This window comes from Rhizophagus irregularis, chromosome 11, assembly GCF_026210795.1.
Source record: "Rhizophagus irregularis chromosome 11, complete sequence".
Taxonomy (NCBI): domain Eukaryota; kingdom Fungi; phylum Glomeromycota; class Glomeromycetes; order Glomerales; family Glomeraceae; genus Rhizophagus; species Rhizophagus irregularis.
In genome coordinates, this window is record NC_089439.1 from 983553 (window position 1) to 1004160 (window position 20608).

The 20608-nt window shown below is 28.7% G+C and overlaps 7 protein-coding genes across 7 annotated transcripts; 6 read left to right on the forward strand and 1 right to left on the reverse strand.

The window, feature by feature from the left end:
- Window positions 1–1060: 1060 nt before the first annotated feature.
- OCT59_002764 (uncharacterized protein) lies at window positions 1061–1450 on the forward strand (the record flags this gene model as incomplete). Its single annotated transcript, XM_025327834.2, has 2 exons — window positions 1061–1162; window positions 1223–1450. 2 exons carry the CDS (start codon window positions 1061–1063, stop codon window positions 1448–1450), a joined length of 330 nt encoding a protein of 109 aa, XP_025169304.2.
- Window positions 1451–1587: 137 nt separating this feature from the next.
- Window positions 1588–1896, forward strand: OCT59_002765 (uncharacterized protein; the record flags this gene model as incomplete). The annotated part of the gene is made up of 1 exon (XM_066145151.1): window positions 1588–1896. The coding sequence occupies one exon, from the start codon at window positions 1588–1590 to the stop codon at window positions 1894–1896; it is 309 nt and encodes a 102-aa protein (XP_065995899.1).
- A 141-nt stretch (window positions 1897–2037) lies between these two features.
- OCT59_002766 (uncharacterized protein) lies at window positions 2038–3702 on the forward strand (the record flags this gene model as incomplete). Its single annotated transcript, XM_066145152.1, has 1 exon — window positions 2038–3702. The coding sequence occupies one exon, from the start codon at window positions 2038–2040 to the stop codon at window positions 3700–3702; it is 1665 nt and encodes a 554-aa protein (XP_065995900.1).
- A 4639-nt stretch (window positions 3703–8341) lies between these two features.
- OCT59_002767 (uncharacterized protein) lies at window positions 8342–9476 on the forward strand (the record flags this gene model as incomplete). The annotated part of the gene is made up of 2 exons (XM_066145153.1): window positions 8342–8411; window positions 9457–9476. 2 exons carry the CDS (start codon window positions 8342–8344, stop codon window positions 9474–9476), a joined length of 90 nt encoding a protein of 29 aa, XP_065995901.1.
- A 172-nt stretch (window positions 9477–9648) lies between these two features.
- OCT59_002768 (uncharacterized protein) lies at window positions 9649–9879 on the forward strand (the record flags this gene model as incomplete). Its single annotated transcript, XM_066145154.1, has 1 exon — window positions 9649–9879. One exon carries the CDS (start codon window positions 9649–9651, stop codon window positions 9877–9879), a length of 231 nt encoding a protein of 76 aa, XP_065995902.1.
- A 719-nt stretch (window positions 9880–10598) lies between these two features.
- Window positions 10599–12408, reverse strand: OCT59_002769 (uncharacterized protein; the record flags this gene model as incomplete). Its single annotated transcript, XM_025330765.1, has 6 exons — window positions 10599–10634; window positions 10715–10870; window positions 10950–11303; window positions 11369–11539; window positions 11721–12187; window positions 12258–12408. The coding sequence occupies 6 exons, from the start codon at window positions 12406–12408 to the stop codon at window positions 10599–10601; spliced, it is 1335 nt and encodes a 444-aa protein (XP_025169301.1).
- Window positions 12409–15866: 3458 nt separating this feature from the next.
- OCT59_002770 (uncharacterized protein) lies at window positions 15867–16987 on the forward strand (the record flags this gene model as incomplete). Its single annotated transcript, XM_066145156.1, has 5 exons — window positions 15867–15923; window positions 15997–16099; window positions 16162–16295; window positions 16369–16752; window positions 16823–16987. The coding sequence occupies 5 exons, from the start codon at window positions 15867–15869 to the stop codon at window positions 16985–16987; spliced, it is 843 nt and encodes a 280-aa protein (XP_065995903.1).
- Between the last annotated feature and the right edge of the window lie 3621 nt (window positions 16988–20608).

The following is a 20608-nucleotide window of genomic DNA, read 5'->3' on the forward strand; positions in this document are numbered from 1 at the left end:
ATTTGTGAACAATTATTCTTCAAAATCTGCAATGTTCCGCAATATCGCAAATCGCAATTAATCCGCAATTAGGGTATTGTGGACACATCTTTACTTATAGTTTATAATTTTGTACTGGTTATTTTAGTGGAACAGGCTAAAGCTTTTCAACGTACCAACTAATTTATACACTACAAAATAATACGATCATCGTTACCAATAAATTATACTGGATTGCATAATTTTATATATATTACAACAAGTTAACATTAAACATGGCAGGGAGCTATAGTCATAGTGTAATTAGAACTGTAATAATTCTGACTTTTTTTTAATTAAGTTGATTTATACTACCATACAGTATCATAATTATGATAAATAGTTTTTAAGATTTAAAGAGAATTTCTAAATTTTAACTGGTGGAAAAATTACTGGAAGATCATGTGATTGTGTATTAAATATTCATGTGATTTATTATGATGTTTGGCTCGCTTCACTTACCGGGTTTTTCTAGCCAAACTATAACTTTTACTTTATTTGCAAAATTTTTATTATATTTAACATATCTTATAAAAAAAAATTGAGAAATTACTCTTAACTAGCTATTAACATAATTTTTTTCTCATTTGGTAAAGGATAATCATTTTCAGTTTATTTTGCTTGTTAATCATTTTTGGCTTAGTTATTTCACTTGTTAATGAGTATATATTTTCACAATTGAGTCCACAGAGGATGCAGAGTATAATTTACTGGTTAATACTATATAATTATGCTAATTTTATGCAGTACTACAAAACTCTATAGTATAGTAACAAAATATAGTATTTTAATTAACTTATGATTGGCACAGAGTTTACTTCATCATAATTGAATTTAAATCATCCAAAATTTGACCACTAACATTACAGTACTAATGTGCTGATGTGTGTTACTCTAAATAAATATAAAAAGCTACCATCAATAAAATTTTTCTCTTTAAATCAATTTCATTTTAAATTTTCCATTTTGATTTGTTAATATATTGGCTTATTTACTGTTTATAAACTGATAATATTATCTTTATTTCTATCCTTATTCCAAAATGCAATTTGACGATGTCTATGATTTGATTAAAGATAATGGAGATAATATAATTGACTTGACTCATGATAATAATTTAGAAGTTATTGAAACCCAAATAAAGGTACAAATATAGTGATTTTAAGATATTTAAAGATTATTTATTTATTTATTTATTTATTAGGATAAAACTATTGATTTTAATCAAAATGATGAAATTTATTTATTAACTGAATGCTTAAGAGTAAATGAGATTCGACATACAATCTTTCCAATGGAATATCCACCTACATCTTTGGAAGATATCGCAATTTGTTATAACATAGAGAATTGGGGTTCTTATGAACCAGCATTTAAAAATATAAGTACCAAAAGATTTAATTTGTACGCTCTAATTCAAACCTATATGTAAAATATTCTGTGTATTTCAGTTATTATTCTGATTTTGAAATAAATTAGAAATTTTTTTCAAAAATATGCAGAAAAAACTCTCTCCTGCATAAATTGATTTCCATAATAATCCGCAGTAAAATAAAATTTATTAGAAACATGGGTATAACACCGTCAAGAGAAGACTTCGTAACCCTGGAAGGATACGCAAAAAAAAGCAAAGAAGAGCGTAGAGCAATAATACAAAACGCAGGAATGGAAATAACTGACAACGACAAAGAAATAGCACAATTTTTGGGCCCAGAAGACGAAATATTAGGCTGCTTTATTAGAGGAATAATCACAATATGCCTTAGACATTTCAACAACCAAAGAACAAAAGAATTCAACGAATACATAGAAGATTACAAGACAGCAATAAACGATATGATACAACAAAAAACTTTAGAAATGAACGAATGGGCCTGACTTAAAGAAGAACAGTGGAACATCAAAGAAGAATACTATTTCAAAAATACATCGATAAAAGCGTACCAAATACAAACCGAACTGGGAACTGTAGATAAGGAAGACAGGACAAGAATCGAAAAACAGGAAAAAGAGAAAATTATGAATGAATGTAGAAAGAAAACTATGAATAACCTCGACGAGGACAGCGACGAAGACAACGATAAATTTCAACATACGTGGGAACTAGAAAGCAACACACCCAGTGAAGAATCATGGGATGAAGGGAAAATGAACCAAATATACCACGTTTACAACAAAGCATCACACCAGACAAACGAAAACACCAATAATACTTCGAGAATGCAGGTTGAGAACAAAAATAGAAATTTTACAAAATCAAGAGACCAATCATTAACAATGGCTATCACCGCCGATCACAACATGGGAGATAATCCCAATAAAAGCAAAGCGTCCGTGCACCAACCAAAATCAGAAAAAGATCTGAAATATTTCGCGGGACTTTTCACAGTCCAAATAAGGGACGGACAAACTGACCAATCGATAATAGAATACCTCAATACCAATAAAATTCTAGAATATCACGTGAACACACTTGGAAGAACTACTCATCATGGAAACAAATACACATACTTAGGCTTTTTTACAGAAGCAGCGAAAAACGATTTTATAAACGATGGAAGAATAATGGGAACGATAGGAAAATTCAGAGATTTAGAATGGCTAAACAAATTGAACAAAACAATCACCATATCAGCAACCGGAATAGACGGAAAAACAACAGACATCAACGAAGTTATTCAAGCAATAGAAAACAAATTAGGTAAACTCAAAAACGTAACACAACAAACAGGAAATGAAAAATGGATAAGCATGAAACTAGAAATGGACATTAAATGTACAGAGGACGAACTATTTAATACCTGGGGAGTCCTAGTCAAAAATAAAATGATAAAAATCGAACCAATGAATTACAAATATCACATAATCAAACAACGAGAAAGAATCGTGGCGGATATACTCAATATACCCAACGAAATTGACGAAACAACATTTTCAAAAATACTTAAGACTACCAGTTTAAGATATTGGTTCAAGACCAACAACAGGACGAAAGGAACGTACAACATGAAGATATATTTCAACAACGAAGAAGACAGAAAACAAACAATTAGCAGAAAAATCAAAATTGACGGTAAGAATTTTACTTGGTTTTTTCAGACTGCGCCGAGAAGACAGAATAATTTTCGTAATGAAAGAAGAAATGATAACGAACTTGGCAAACGATTTCAACAAGAAATGCACGATGGAAGAAAGGCCAAAAGATCCAGATGCGATATATGTAAAAAGAACAACCACATCACAGACGAATGTTATTTCAACAATAGAAATAGAACACATGAAAACAGAAGAAACAGGAACGATAATTGGAATGAAGCGTATAGACATAGAAAAGGCAGATACGACAACGAAGGAAAATTCAGATACAACATGCAACAACAACCTTTTAACGAACACAACGACAACAGATACAATGCCTACATCAAAAGAGGAAAACATACACACCCAAGAAGTAGATTTAACGACAACTATAACAGAGAAAATGGTAGAGATGAGACTAGAGGAAACCGACAAAGTTTTTATCACCAACAACAAAGATACAATGGAAACAACGACTACAATAACAACGATCACAACACCGATAGATACAACGAGAATGGAAATAATAACTACAATGGATACATCAGAGATTGGAATGAAGGAAATAGATCCAATGATAGGCGTCGAATGGCTAGACGCTATTGATTGGCCATTATACCAAAACACAATAACAGAAGAAGAGAATAAAGAAGAAGGAGGCGTAGGCGAAGAAAACTCAGAAAAGAACGAAGAGGAAAATATAATAACAAACAAAACAAAAAAAGAAAAAATTTACAAAAAACAAAAACAACAAGAAAACAATAAGAAAAAAGAAAATAAAAACAACAAACTAAAAATAGGTTGCATAAATGTAAGGGGGATGAACGATACAAAAAAACAAGGTGATATACGAAAATTTTTATCAAAAGAAAAATGGGATATAGTAATAATTAATGAAACTAAACTTAAAGAAGCAAAAGGTAAATATATATACAAAGGATAGGATAAATACGAATGTATTAACAGTAGCTACAACAATGAAAACAATAAGAACGGAATAATAATAATGATAAGAAGAGACATCAATGATAGAAGATACAAGATAGAAACAATTGACGGTCACGTGATCAAATTCGACTTATTATTCAAAGGAAAACAGAAAAACATAAGAATCATAGGAATATACAATCCAAACAACGACAAACCAACTACAAATAATATAGAAAAACATTTGGCAAAATGGATGAACGAAGCAATAAATTTAGAATATGAAACGATAATTTTGGGAGATTTCAATGAATCAGCAAAAAACAAGAAAAAATTAAAACCGTTAACGAACATAATCAAGAACCATGGCTTACAAGACATTCATGAAAGTTTAACAGCAGCGGAAGATAAACTAGACACATGGAAGAGTGGAGATAATTCATCCAGGATAGACTTTATTTTCGCAAGCGAAGGCCTTCAAGAAAGTATTATAAGTCATGAGATACTAGAAATAGAAGATTTCGATACAGATCACAAAGCACTAACAGTCAAAATAGAACTTAAAGAAAAATTAGGAATAAACAAATCCGGATTTATGAAAAAAATAAAAAAGGAAATAAGACATATAAAGTTAGAACAAGAAGATTGGAAAACAATAGCAGAAGAAGTACTAGAAACAAGATTAGAAACGCTAGATCAGAATACGACACAACATTTAAATAGAGAAACGATTTGGAAAACGATAGTAGAAATATACGATGAAGAAAAGAATAGACAACTAATCAAAATCAAAAAAAGAAAAGAAGATTCGATAAAAAAAAGAGACGAAAGTTTAACGAAAACAAACGAAGAAAGATTAGAGGAATTAATCACAGAATATGAAAATTTAGAAAAAATTGACACGATAGAACACGGAATCAGCAAGTTAATAGATAAAGTTATAAAAAAATTATGGCAAGATAGAAAAGCCTTTCAATACAAACATAATTTCAAAGAATTTGAAGAAAAATTAATAATAGAGCAATGGGGAACAACGGACACAGGTAAACACAATGCGGTTAAATTAGGAAAATTAATCAGCATACACAACAGACTTGAAAAAAATATTGAATACGGAATCACAATCGACAAACTAAGAAAACATAGAAACCGCAAAGAGTTAAATGAAAGAAGAACAAAAAGAGCAGAAATTATGAGAAGCCTTTACGAGGAAGTTAATAATTTGAATATAGAAATAAACATAAAAAAACGTGAAACGTATCTAGAGGAAGATATAGGAAAAATGTTAAATAGAATCTTAGAAAAAAAGAGAGAGAAAATCAATATGACAGGATTAGTAATAAAAGAGAATGGGAAAATCACGATAGAAAAAGACAAAGAAAAGATTAAGGAAAAAGTGTTAAAACACAATAAGGATTAGACAAAGAAACGAGAAATAGACCTAGATGAACTAGAATATGATTTGGAATGGAGAGAAATCTATACACCGAATGAAGATATAAAGGAAGATATTTATAAAAATCTGATGATACCGATAAAGATGGAAGAATTAGAAAGAGTACTACAAAACCTCAAAACAAATAAAGCACCAGGATCAAGTGGTATAACTTACGATTTTTGGAAGAAAAGCGGAAACCTAACGAGGAATCTATTACTAAATATCTTTAATGATAGCATGGCTAAAGAGAACGTAACGGATGAGTGGAAGAAAGGATTCATATACCCAATTAATAAAACTTCACGTTCTAATTGGAATCAAGATTTAAATTTGACGAGACCCATAATACTTTTAGAAACGGCAAGAAAAATTTGGTTTAAAATATTGGTAAATAGACTAGGCGAAATTTTAACAAAAGAACAGATTTTGACAAATACGAATTTCGCAGCATTAAAAAACGAAAGCACTTTAGAACCAATAAAAATTATCCAAGCAATAATAGAAGACGCTAATAGTTATAAAAAAGAAGCATGGATACTAATGATAGATATCTCTAAAGCTTACGATTCAGTAAGCACGACAATGCTAAAAAGAAGCCTAGAAAGAATTAAACTGCCATCCAATTTTATTAACATAGTCATGGACGTCAATTTAAATAGATATAATAGGGTTTTAGTAAATAACGAACTTACAGATGAATATCATGTAGAAGACGGTATCGACCAAGGCGAAGTATGGTCGCCGTTACTGTGAAGAATTTTTTACGACCCGCTTCTAAGTAGATTAAACGAAATGAAAGAGGAGACAGGTTATAACTTATACGAGGAAAAAATAATTGACAAAAACAAAATAAAAGATAAAGAAATAATTGAAATATCGATTAATGTTACAGCATTCATGGACGATACAACGCTTATTAGCAAAAATAAGAAACAATTAGAAAAAATGATCGAGATATGTCATCAATTCTTCAATATAAATGACATAAAAGCAAATGTATCGAAATACGAACTTATAAAAATAAATAACGACAAAGAAGACCTTTCAATTGAAGGAGAACTAATCACAAAAACAAACAGCGAAGAAGGTAATCGTTACCTAGAAATATTTTTTAGATACGACAATAAAAGAGAAATATATAAAAAGAAAATAACATCAATAATAAATAACACCTGCAATATATTTAATTGGAAAAGATTAAACGAAAAACAAATCATCGCGGTATGGAATATAGTTATTGTACCAAGAATAGAGTATCAGCTGGCAGCCATAGTCCTAAAGAAATGGGAATGTGAGAAATTGATGACAAGAATAAATATGATAATTAAAAAAAGAGCTGGCCTAGCAAGATCAACTCCGAATTTTATAATTTATGATAAAGACATCCTAGGTATAAAACATATTTACGACCTACAGATGGAAATGATATGTAAGAATTTGCTTTATCAGGCGAATGGAAATTATAAATTACAAATCTTATTTAAAATCAAAATGATCCAAGAACAGAAAAACATATGGACTTCGAGATGTCCTGGAGAATTAGAAATAATAAATTACAGGAAAAATAATTGGATCATATCAGCTCTAAAGGCGTTAAATAACGAAAAAATTAAATTATGTAATCATGAAATAAAAGATTTTAGAGAAAGCCATAGAATCAAAGGAGGAAAGACTGATCTAATTGAATTAATGGAGCGTAAGGATTTTATAACAAGTATTCAATCAAGAAAAACAAAAAATATAATGTTTTTAGAGGACATCCTAGAAGTGGACGGTATCACTTTACTAAAATGGAAGCATTTATGTAAAGAAAGAGGAAAGAACACGAAAGGTAAAATGCCAAAATGGTTTAAAAAATTAGAATTAAAACTAATAGCAGATGAAAGTAGACAAGTAAGGAAAATAAGAAACGAATTTATAGGTCAAGCACAAAAAGAAAATATTCATATAAACTATTTCGATGAAGATGAAAAATCGGATAAAAATAGTATCGTAACTTGGAACGACTATGAGGAATACCCGATATTTAGTATTAACAAAAAAAAATCGCAGAGTAAAAAATATAAAAAAATAGGAATACATTTAGAACTAGTCGGAGATAGTTATGATCTAAACAATTCGCCTCAACTGAAGAAATGTCAAGGATGTTATAGAAACATTAGTAAAAAAAAGGGTAGTAAAGAATGTTTAATATACATAGAAAATGAAATTTGTAGAAATTTAGATAGAAGAAAAGAAGAAGATTATATTAAACCGTACGAAACTCTAAATAACATCATAAAAAAGAATGAATGGTTACGAACATATACAAAAGAAGATAAAAAAGATGAGTCGTTTAATAATAAAATAGAAATTATCGACAAAATAATTAAAACGAACGAAAAAAATTTTTTGGATATAATCAAAAATAGTATTTTCGAAGAAGAAGATAATTTGATTTTGATAACAAAACGAAGATTTTGTTTATTAATTGATACAAATAAAAAGAAATGGGAAATTAACAATAAAGGCAAAAGAGTTTATCGATATAATGTAATATGGAAAATATTTGAACTGAATTACGAAGAAAAAGAGAGCGAGGAATTGATATTACTAGCGAGTTATGAATGCAATGATGAAAACGAATTCAAAATTATTCTTAGATGTATAATTATAGGAATTATGATAATTAGTGAGAATAGTGAATTAATTTTAGGAATAAACGAGAAAGTCAATAGACTAATAATTGAATTTATTAACAATTTTAGCAACAGGAAAAAAATAGATAGTGATTACTATTTAGAGCTTTTATTTTTAGAAAATTTTTTAGAAACAAATAACATCGAATTAATTGAAGGTAAAGAGAATATACAGAAAATCATAAAAGAAAAAAGAAAAGAGATGCAGGAAATGTTAAAAAACAATAAGATAGTAGATACGATAAAATACAATTTTGAATTGATAGACAAAGGTTTAATTACGAATGAATATAATTTAATCTGAAATAACAAATTAATAACAGGAGGATTCCGAGCTTGGAGAAAAGCAGTGACGCTAGCAATTTGGAAAAATGAAATCTTAAACAGCGAAAGGTTAGAAGATCTATTTATGTACAATTATAGAAACGAATTCGACTGGATCACAAGTCTTGAATTTATTAGTAACAGAGTTAAATTTTCGCAAAGACAATGTGGTGATAAAGATACAATTGAACGCTCATACAGAATCAAAAATTTACTTAAAGAACTGCCCACATACAACATCTTATTCAAAAGAAACACGAACAAAATTGACACAGACAAATGTAAAAGATGTGGGGAAATCTTCACAGAAGACTGGGAACACATATGGATATGTGAAGATAATGATATATCAATTGACGAAATCATATGAGAATCACCATATAATTTCGAAAAGGTTTTAGCTAACTCTAACCAAAGCGAAGAACTAGAAATCTTAAGAAATTACAATTGCGAATTTATTAATATAATAGAAAGTCCTTCAAATATTTTGTTGAGGAAAAACAGAAAATGGGAATTACTAAGAGGGATTTATAATAATAAATTCAATGATTTATCTAAAGAGAAAAAAGATAGAGATTTAATCAAAAAGCTTTGGATGTTCACGTACGACGAGATTAAGAAACGAATATGGATTCCACGATGTGAAGAAATTAAAAGATTAGAAAAACGAGAACAAATTAAAAAAATAGATCTTAGAAGGAAAAGAGATGTGAAAGATAATATATTAGAAGACGATACTGACACGGATACAATACCAGAGAAAATTAAAAAACAAAAAACAAAAGAAAATTTAGTTAAAACAGAAAAAAATACAAATATAAATAAACAGATTAGCTTAGTAACGTTAGACAAAATGAAAGGATTAATCACAGAAGGTATTAATATAACTAAATCTTGGAATACAACAATCAAATTAACGAACGCTCTAGTTTAGATATAGTTTAGCAATATTTAGATATAGTGTGAAATTTTTATTATAAATTTTTATGATAGATTTAGTCATAGTTCGATAAATACTTAGTTATAGGGTTTGAATTTTTCAAGCTCTAGGTGTTTAATTTTAATTATGTAATTTATATATAAATTCAAATAATTAATAAACGCGTTACTATTTAAAAAAAAAAAAAATTAGAAATTTTTTTAAAGGAATATATTTAATATTTTAAATAATAATAGATATAATACATGACCGGAAAACCAATGGGTGGAGGTGAAAAACCAATTTGGAGTCCTTATTTGAATTGTAATGTAAAAAAATACTATAAAACATGCACTGGTGTAAAGCATTGCATGTTTTTAAAGGATTCAATAAAAAACTCAACCCATACTAAAGTAGATATGAATAAAGATCTTACTCAACATAATAATGAAATTGCAAGATTACAAAAAAGTAAAGAAGCTAAAACTTATATGTAAGTAAGGTATTTCATTACCATCAGGAAATTTTTTGGAAAGCAGATCTGCGCAGATTTTCAGAAATTATATCTGCGCAGATCTTATACCCTGGCGCAAAACATTAGAGGAAAATTCTAATAAAAAACTGCGCAGATTTTATAAATAGCAATGTTCTGCGTGGATTTTTAAATAAAAAACCTTTGAAATAAATCGAAATATAAAATACAATTAATATATGATAATTTATAGTCCATTTATATTAATTAATCATAATCAATTCTTTATTTCTACCAAAAAAAAGCAACATAAAATTTCACGTAAAAATACGAATTATAAAAAAAATTAAAGTATTTCAAAGAAATACAATTAAAGAATATAAAATTACGAATTATAAAAAAAATTAAAGTATTTCAAAGAAATACAATTAAAGAATATAAAATTACGAATTATAAAAAAAATTAAAGTATTTCAAAGAAATACAATTAAAGAATATAAAAAAAATGATATAAAAAAATTAAAGTATTTCAAAGAAATACAATTAAAGAATATAAAAAAAATGATATAAAAAAATTAAAGTATTTCAAAGAAATATGATTAAAAAATATAAAAAAAATGATATAAAAAAAAAATTAAAAAATATAAAATTACGAATTATAAAAAAATTAGTATTTCAAAGAAATACGATTAAAGAATATAAAAAAAATGATATAAAAAAATTAAAGTATTTCAAAGAAATACAATTAATCCTGAGGAAATTGCGAATCTAGATTATTAATCTAAAAAAAAATGATGATTTAGCTTAGTAAAATAATTCAATTAAGTGTATAATCGAACATAAATAATAACTTTAACTTACAAAATCATCATAATTTTCATTTTCAACCGAATCGCTGCTCTCTTCTGCGACTGCTGACTCGTATTGATCGGTTTTTTGACTAACTTCTTTCACTTCTTTTTCAGCTAATTCCTCCATTATTTGAAGAGTTATTTGCATTTTATTTCTAAACGCTTGCTGTTAATTAATTATAGATTAATATCTGTAAAATATTAAAAGATTAAAAGAACTGCAAAAATTTGCAAAAATTATTTACTAGAAAAAATTCGACTCTTTTCGTAACAGACTTGTTATTACACTTAATACTATAGTTATTGGGATTTAACAAGATGTCACATATTGATAAAATATACGCACAATGCGTAAAATGAAGTTCTTTATCCCTATACTGTTTGAAAACCAAATGGCCAATTTTTGTTAGAATATCGTGATTTTTGAAAAGTTCATAAAACGCATTACGCGTTTTTTGATTCTGTTTCCATTCAGCGATCTTCATAGAAGAAGAATTGTTATCTATGCGTTCCAATCGCTGTTCTCCAAAGACGGAAAACATGGCACTCCTGATACTTGCGGCAAAATCATTTCTCCTGCTTCTGCATTTAGTTTTTATCTAAAAAAAAAGTTAAATAAATATAAAAAAATACCTTTTTTAACGATTATTAATATTTCACATACCTCTGCCAACAACTTATCTGAAAATAAAGAAATCCACGCATTTTGCCCAATATTTTTAATGTAATGTTCTGCATGTTTAGATAAATATGTTTCTAAAGCCTTTCGGTACTCTATATCCGAAAGATATAAAGACGTTGGAATAAATTCTTTAGCTACATTTTTATAAACGCGCTGTGAAGATATTTAGTTATTATAAGTATCTTTAGATTAAAATCAAGTTGATAATTTTTAATTAACTTACATTCCAGAAATCATCGCTTAATACATTACTTTTTGCAACAATTTGCGTATCTTGAATACTTTTTTATTGCTGATCTCCAATATATTGACAAAGTTTGTAGATGGCGTTTACCTTTCCATCTAATGTATTCATGGCATAATTAAACTCTTTCACAGTTAGGTAACGTTCACCCTCTACATTATGTGGTTTTGGTAAAGGCTCACAGGTATCACTTTTATCGCGGTTATCATTTTGTTCTTCGTTATCATCGTCATCGACGTTATAATAATCAATTTCTTTATCAAGGTCAATTTGCATTGGACTAAGTATGGGAGTTGGCATTCTCGAAGTTCTTTCATAACTCATAGGAGTTACAGATGGCGTCAATGTAGTTGAAATGGAAGTTTCAGTATGTGCAGTCCTGACTAAAGAATTCTCGCGATTTGTTGAGGATTTCTCACGATTTGCTGGAGTAAAATAAACAGATTTAACTAAAGATCTTTCACGATCTACATCAAATGGAGTAACGAGTACGAAAGGACCAGTAGGTGATTTTTCACGATCTGTACGCTGATCTTTAGGAATTTCTGAAGATTCTACTGTTGGCGTTCAGCAAAAGTTAATTATAATGTTAAATTGCAAAATATCAGCATCTTGACGACTAACTACCTGATAACATTTGTGCAAATATATTTTGTTGGCTTTCATTCTGTCCTTCAGGAACGTCAAGTGCTTGTTTTCTTCTTTGTCCTTCAGGAATATCAAATGCTTGCTTTCTTTTTTTTGAGTTTTTTGCATTTTTTGACCTTTTAGACGCCATAATCACTTAAATTCTAAATTCGTATAATTTGTATAGGAAAAATATTGCAGAGAAAAATTCAAACAACAATTAATTCGAAAAATTGAAAAAAAAATCGTTAAGATTCATATAAATGTAAAAATATGCGATGATTCAGCCAACCGAAAAAAAATGAAAAAATTCTTACATTATAAATAATTGAAAAATTGTGTAAGGTTAAAAGTTTTGCCAGAATTTTTTTAAAAAATCAGTTACTCCTGAATTAAAATAAATATATTTAAGGATCAGTAAATTAAATAAATTAATTGTTAATGAATTGGTAAAAAAATCAGTTACTCCTGAATTAAAAATATCAGTAAATGAAAAAAATTAATTACTAATTAGTAAATAAATTAATTATTTTTCAGTAAACAAAAATAATCAATTATCAGTAAAATTTATATTCGCTTGATAATCAGTAAAAAAAAAAATATACCAAAAGTAAATCTTCATAAATATTTCTCGCGTGAAACTAATCAAAAAATTTTCCTGTGTTAATTTCTAAACTCGCATTAATTTCTAAAGAAAAATGGTCAGATATAAATGTCAAATTTGCAAGAGATATTTTTCAACTCCCAGCAGTTTGAGACAGCACGCTAATGCCAAACACCATGAAAGAACAACAACTTCTCGACCAAGTGAACCAAGTGAACACGTTTAAAGATTCTCGTGACAACCATCAAGAACAGCGGTTATGCCAGAACATGATGTTCAGTTATGGAACACACCCATTACAATGCCAGATACATTTACTTCGCATGAAAAATCCACATACCAAGATGATAATATTGGTGAGATGGAGGATATAATAATCAACGAAATTCCAACTCAAGATGCAAACAATTTAGAATCTGAACCACGTTATAATCTGCGAAAAAGATCAAAATCAGAAAATATAGAAGAGAGAGCTGAAGAAATTTTTGAAGAAAATTTTGAGGAGTTGGGAACAGAAATACCAGTAAATCTCGACAATATTGATCTAGATCCTGAAGATCTTCAAGAAGCATCGTTAGATGATGCTTTAGATGCTATTGAAGGAAAAAATCTACCAGAACACGTAGCAAAGTGGCCAAACGATGCATACAGAGATTTCATGAGATTAATTGTAGAGGGTAATATATCTAACAAAATTGGAGATCAAATAATTAAATTCTTTAATAAATATAGCAATCTGGAAGAATCTTCATTACCGAAATCAACCAAAAATGGCAAAGACCATCTCAATCAAATAACTTCACCTTCATTAGACTTCAAAGAAAAAGTTGTTTCAACCTACAGTGGTATTGACATTACACTCTACTATCGTCCCATATTTTGCGCTATTCAAGCTCTTCTGCAACAACCAGAAGTAGCTAATAATTTTGTCTATAAGGAAATTCTAAAAAAAAAAAGGGTAAATTTAATAATTATGAATAACTAAAAAGAAACTGAAGATCATCACTCATATTTTTGGTTGTTTATATTCTTAGGATGATGGAAGCGAAACAAGAGTGTTTGGTGAGCTATATGAAGGCGACTGATAGCTGGAAACGGAGAAGACTCTTCTGCCATTAAATCACCTATTGTCTATCATCTTATATTTGAATGGGACCACTTTCGATGGACTGGGCAAGACATCAGGCCATCCAGTATTTTTAACGCTTGAAAATGTTCCAAATTGGGTTCAAAACCTACCAGAATTTAAAATACTTTTAGGTTTTTTGCCTAAAGTTCAAGATTCAGGCATTAAAACTACCGAAGTCTTTCGAAGTTTGCAGCGTGAAATATTTCACAAATGCTTTAATATTATGCTTTGGCCTTTACTGGAGAAACCTGATACATTATGTTTTGGGATTAATGGACAAGCGAAAACATTTGCTGCACGAATTTCTTTTTTTCTCGCAAATATGCTCGAAGCAGATGATGTGACCGCTACATATAAAGGAGCGCGATGTAAAATGCCATGCCATACTTGTATGGTTCTGCAAAATAACTTAAACGATATAAAACTTACACGAGAAGATATACTTTTCAGAACTCATGAAAATATGAAGGAAATGGTTAGCGCTGGACAAGGAAAGGAGTATTCTGTACATTATGTCAAAAATGCCTTCTGGGAATTTCCGTAAATATCACTAAATTTTATAAGTAATGACGACGTTGTAAAAATTTTTTTACATATATAAATTTTTTTACAGAAATCTGAATATATACGAAGCGTGCGTTCCTGACCGTATGCATCATATCGACCTTGGACTTTTTAAATATCAACTAGAGTTTACGCAGGAAATCTTAAAAAAGGTCGGAGGGTTGGAATTACAGAAGATTTTCGACGAACGTCTTTGACAAATTCCACGTTTTCCAGGCCTTAAATTGTTAAGTAAAGTAGGTCAACTAAAAGTAATGACAGCATCAGACTATCGTCATATTATGAAGATAGCGATTTTTGCTTTGGATGAAATTTTCAGCGAAGAAAATGAAATACAGTCAACTCTCTTTATAGTCACACATTTGGGACAGTCCATATTTGGTGATTATAAAGAGATGTGACTATATAAAAAAATTTCTTATATTTGTATATCATAATTCCAGACAAAAATTAACATAATTTTAGTCAGAATTATACTTAAAACTTTATTGTATTGTAACTTCGCCAATATTAATCGTAGAGAGATGATCTTACCGCCATTCGATTCGTCTTGATGAGACGGTTCTAATGGTATAAAATACGTCGAAATCCAATAACTAGATTAATTTCCGAAATTAAAAAAATATTAATTGTTTTTGTGTAATAACTCTGTTAATATTGATCCTAGAAAGACGATCTTGCTACCATTCGATTCGTCTTGATGAGACGAATCTAATGGTATAAGATACATCGAAATCCAATCACTAGATCAATTTCCGAAATTAAAAAATATTAAATGGTTTTTAAGTAATAACTCCGTCAATATTGATCACAGAGAGACACAGAGAGATGAGCTTACCACCATTCGATTCGTCTCGATGAGGCGATTCCAACAAGCTATAAATCGTCTTTTTACAATCACTAGGTACTGAGAAATCTAGCAAAATGTTAAATGGCGCAGTAAACATAAATCAAGAAATATTATAATGCCGATGTTTAACATTTTGTTGAATAACTCGTCAGCCAGTGATCGGAAAAGGATAAAACTACCACCATTCGACTTTATACGATTATTAGATGCCAAGTTATTTAATATATTCTTTATATAACTGTGATTATAAACAGTTTTTTTTAATATAAGATTTTTGAGGATAGGTGTGATAGTGACTATAGATAGATTGTGACTATATAGGATAGATTTTAATAATAAAGTGTTTTGAACATTCAACTGATGTGACTATATAGTAAAATGTGACTATAACGGGAGTGACTATAGAGGGAGTTGACTGTAACTTGTAAAGAACTTTGTGAACTTTACACAAAGTTTAATAAAATGTATACTATAAGCAGACAAGAATCATATACCGAAAATGAACTGAATATCTTAGAAGTAAGAAGAAAAAATTTAAAAAAATTAACTTTCTTTAAAAGTTAATAGATGATCTAACTACTAACTAAAATAGGAAGCAATCATTGATTGGTGCATAGAATTTAAAAGGATATTCTCCCCATTATCTACTATGGATTGCAGTTTTTTAAAGCTGCATAGTTGGCGTTATCATGCAGGTAATATAATTTGAAGATGGCTATTAATTTATACAAATTTTAATTTAATTTAATTATTTCAGTACCTGCCATTGTCAAATATGGTGCACTGAATGGCCTATCAACGGCGACTTATGAAACGCTCCATAAATTATATATTAAAATTCCATATCGAGCAACAAATAGAAAACACGTGATGCAACAACTGGTGAACGCTGTTAGTAAAAGTTTTATAAGATTTTTTTAACTTTTCTCCAACCATAAATACTAAATTATTAATATTTTTGCAGGTAAAGCGTAAAGAATTAATTCCAACTACCAGCGGCATGAAAGTTATTTGTCGTAAAACCGAAGGGTTTGGAAAAATTCTTTGGGAATTAAATCTAGACTCCATTGATGAAAAAATAAAATCTTTAAAAAAATCTGAAAATCCGTCACATCCAAATTATATTGAAGGATTGGCACAAATAATTACAGCATTGGATACTTTTTTAGACACATCCTCGCAAGATTCAGAAAATGATTTTTTTATCAAAATTTATGATTCAGTTCATCTAGAAAGTGGAAAAATTCTAAGATTAACAGGTGAATTCCAAGGAAAAGAATGGTTTAGCAATGTCGCAGTAACTCATGCAGAGGATCAAGGACAAGACGAAGGTGCTTGGTACAGAAAAGTAAGTGAACTTTAAAAATTCGTAAGTACGATTTTACTTCGTAGTTCTTTACAAATTATTTCTTTTCAAGGTATTGCTATTTTTAAAATTCTTTCGAGGATCATATAAAGAGCCATACGAACTTGCTCTTGTTCGTTGGTTTGACATTCATCCAATAGAGCCTATAGTCTATGGTTACTCCCAATTATACTATACTGAAGAATATAACATTATTCCAGTTGAATCTATCAATTAGGAGGTTCATATAATTCCGAGGTTTAACAAAGAAAATTGCTTTCTGTTAAATAAATATATGTTCTAAATCTTCAAAATAAAATTGTATTAAATAACATCAGTAAATTTTTCGGCACATGGATCCATAAGGATTCCTCAGATTTTTCTAGAATCCTTAAGGATCTGATAATTCGCAGATTCCTTAAAAATCTTTCAATGAATTATAAAGTTCTTTAAGGTTTCTATAAATTATTAGATCCTTAGGGATTTCCAATAAAAAATTCTTTAAGGAATTTTTAGAATCATTTTATTAAAATCACGTAGCAGTACATCAAACTAAAAAATGATATAAAAATTATGTACCACGTGATACACATGATATAATCATGATTTGATTTTTTTTTCAAATAAACTTTCATTCTTCCCTTTCATTGTCTCCCTGCCTCTCTTTCCATTTCACATCCCTTCTTTTTCTCACACAGGTCGAAAAGTGAAAAATCAGGCACCAATCGGTCACCAATCAGGTAGCTGATTGGTGCCTGATTGGTGACCGATTGGTGCCTGATTGGCATTTTCGCCAAATACGTCACCAATCAGGCAGTTTGCTAACTTTTGATCCAGTGATCAGAAAAGAATGAAATATAGCTCATTGGAATCGTCTCAACATGACGAATCTAATGGTAGTAAAATCTCATTTCTAGGATTAATACTTGATGAGAAATTAAGTAAAATATAAAAATAAAAATGTATCATTTATATTTTATTTAATTTTTTATTAACTATTAATCCTAGAAATGCGATTTTACTACCATTAGATTCGTCTTGCTGAGACGATTCCAATGAGCTATATTTCATTCTTTTCTGATCACTGGATCAAAAGTTAGCAAACTGCCTGATTGGTGACGTATTTGGCGAAAATGCCAATCAGGCACCAATCGGTCACCAATCAGGTACCTGATTGGTGACCGATTGGTGCCTGATTGATGCCTGATTTTTTACTTTTCGACCTGTGAGTCCATGTATGTGGATATACGGATTATGTATGAGTAAAAATTTCAACAAAACTTTAGGCGAAATGTTAACTAATAAACATTTTGTTCTCTTTTTTTTAGGTGGTTTTGGGTTTCTCATAACATGGGACCGGTAAGTAAAACAACTTTTTTTTCAATTTTTTTTTTATACTAACAAACATTTCTAACTGTTCGTTTCTCTTCTTTTTTTAGGCAGTTCTTCAAATCTCTAGACATAGTAAAACTGGTAAATAAAGAAAAAATTTCAATTTTTTTTATAGTAATGAACATTACTAATTGTTTATTTTCTTCCTTTTTTTAGGCAGTTTTTTTAAGCTACTGTAGACGTATACCGGTAAGTAAAAATTAATTCTAGTAAATTAATTTTTTATTTAATGAACATTATTAACTGTTCATTTTTCTTCTTTTTTAGGTGGTTTTTTGAGTCTTTTTGAATGTGAAATACCGGCAAGTAATATAAAAATTTTTTTTCAATTTTTTATATATTAACGAACATTACTAACTGTTCGTTTATTTTCTTTTTTTTTAGGCAATTTTTGAGTCTTTCTAAATGTAGAATACCGGTAAGAAAACAAAAAAATATTTTCAATTTATAGGTTTATTTTATTTTCAGGTTTTTTTTTATTAATATTATGATTTTTTTCTTATTGTTAAATAGAAGAAACGGCTGAGAATGATCGCTCAAGTGCGTTTAATATTTTCTGAGATGAGGAAATGAAACAATTGTAAGTCTAAGAAAGAAAAAAACTTTATTTATTTTTTCTTTTTTAGGCGGTTTTTGAGTCTTTCTAGACGTGGAATATCAGTAAGTAAGAAAGAAAAAAAAATGTTTTTTTTTTGTTTATTTTATTAATGATGAGATCCCCCAATTCCCTCTGTCATCAATTTACAGAGTTGCCACATCAAACGGGCATTCTCATGGTCGAGCGAACGAATAAACGAACGAACGAACAATTAAACGAGCGAGCAATTAATCAACAACATAATTAACAAACATATTCAACGAACAACATATAACAACAATATATAACAACATTCTTGGTTCACAACATAAATAGCGTTAGTAATATAAAACGTTGAACGATATAAAATAAAATTTACTTCTCTAAATTTTCCCCAAATTATATCCACTTTTACCTTTAATTTCAAACTTCGATAGCTCTCACTACGAATTATTACTTTAATTAACATTAAACTTCATTAACAAATAATTAAATGAAACTTATATTTTTATTGAGTTCTGTGGATGAGAACTATGGAATTACTTTGAATTCCGTTCTCTATTTATACAAATTTTACGCTACTTTCTATTCTATCTATATACTATCTTTTATGTTCTTTTACATTTTATCTTTAAACTATCTTTCTAATATACTATCTACATTTTAAATACGCTATCTTTTAATATGCTATCTTATATATTATTTTATATGTTATTTTTTTCTATTATTCGAATATTACATCGTAAAGAAATAATTTATAACCCATCTTTTATGGCTGTGCTATCTTTTCTTTAAAATAATCTTCAAATATTATGTCGTAAAGATATAATCCATCTTTTGTGGCTGTGTTATCTTTATATATGTTCTTTTTAATATGTTATCTTTTATATTCCATCTTTATACTATCTTTTTATATTATCTTTGATATTATTCTATGTTCTTTAATCTTTCTGACATTATTTTATATGTTCTTTTAACTTGCTTTATGCGTTTCGCTTATAATCTATCTTTTGTGGCTTATAATTATTCTTTCTAATTGTTCTTATTATTAAAGATTGCTAAGCCGCAATTGATCGACTCTATTTATCCTATTGGTTCTTTGTCAATCATTTGATAAATATTACATCATATAGATCATTACTCTTCCTAAATGTTTATCCTTTTCGGCTAATTATTTATCCATCTACGCCAATTCATAATTAATTTGTTCGTTCTTAATACTTGGTAATTACATTTGGCGATTAAATTTCATCATATTTTCATGCTTGATATTCGGCCGTTTATAACGAGCATTACTAACTATTTATTTTTTTTCTTTTTTAGGCGGGTTCTTCAAGTCACTGTGGACGTGATACAAGTTATATAATAAAATTTTCTAGTTTTTTTTTATTAGCGAACATTACTAACTGTTTGTTTTTTTTTCTTTAGGTGTTTTTTTTTGGGTCTCTCCAGACTTGGAATATATGTCAGTTAGTAAAAAAAAAATTCTCATTTTTTTTTATATTAACTAACTGTTCGTTTTGTTTTCATTTTTTAGGTGATTTTTCAAGTCTTTCTGGACAGCGTGTCTAGCAAAAACAGAAGAGTAGGAAAATGGATAACGATGCATATGAATAGGGAACATGAGCAAGACTTTTGCTTGTATTTTTTTACTTGTTTTATTTTATAGGTTATCTGGGTATTGTAGGAGAGTTAATAATTTAAAAATGGTAAGTTTCATTGAGAAACTTCTCGTTTGTTTTCTTTTTTAATAGAAATTAAATAACATTTTTTATTTTAGGTTATCTGGACATCAATGGGAGAGCTAAGAATTTAAAGATGGTAAGTTTTGTCGTGAAACTTATCATTTTTATTTCTTTATTTATTATGGTTACTAATATTTTTAATTTT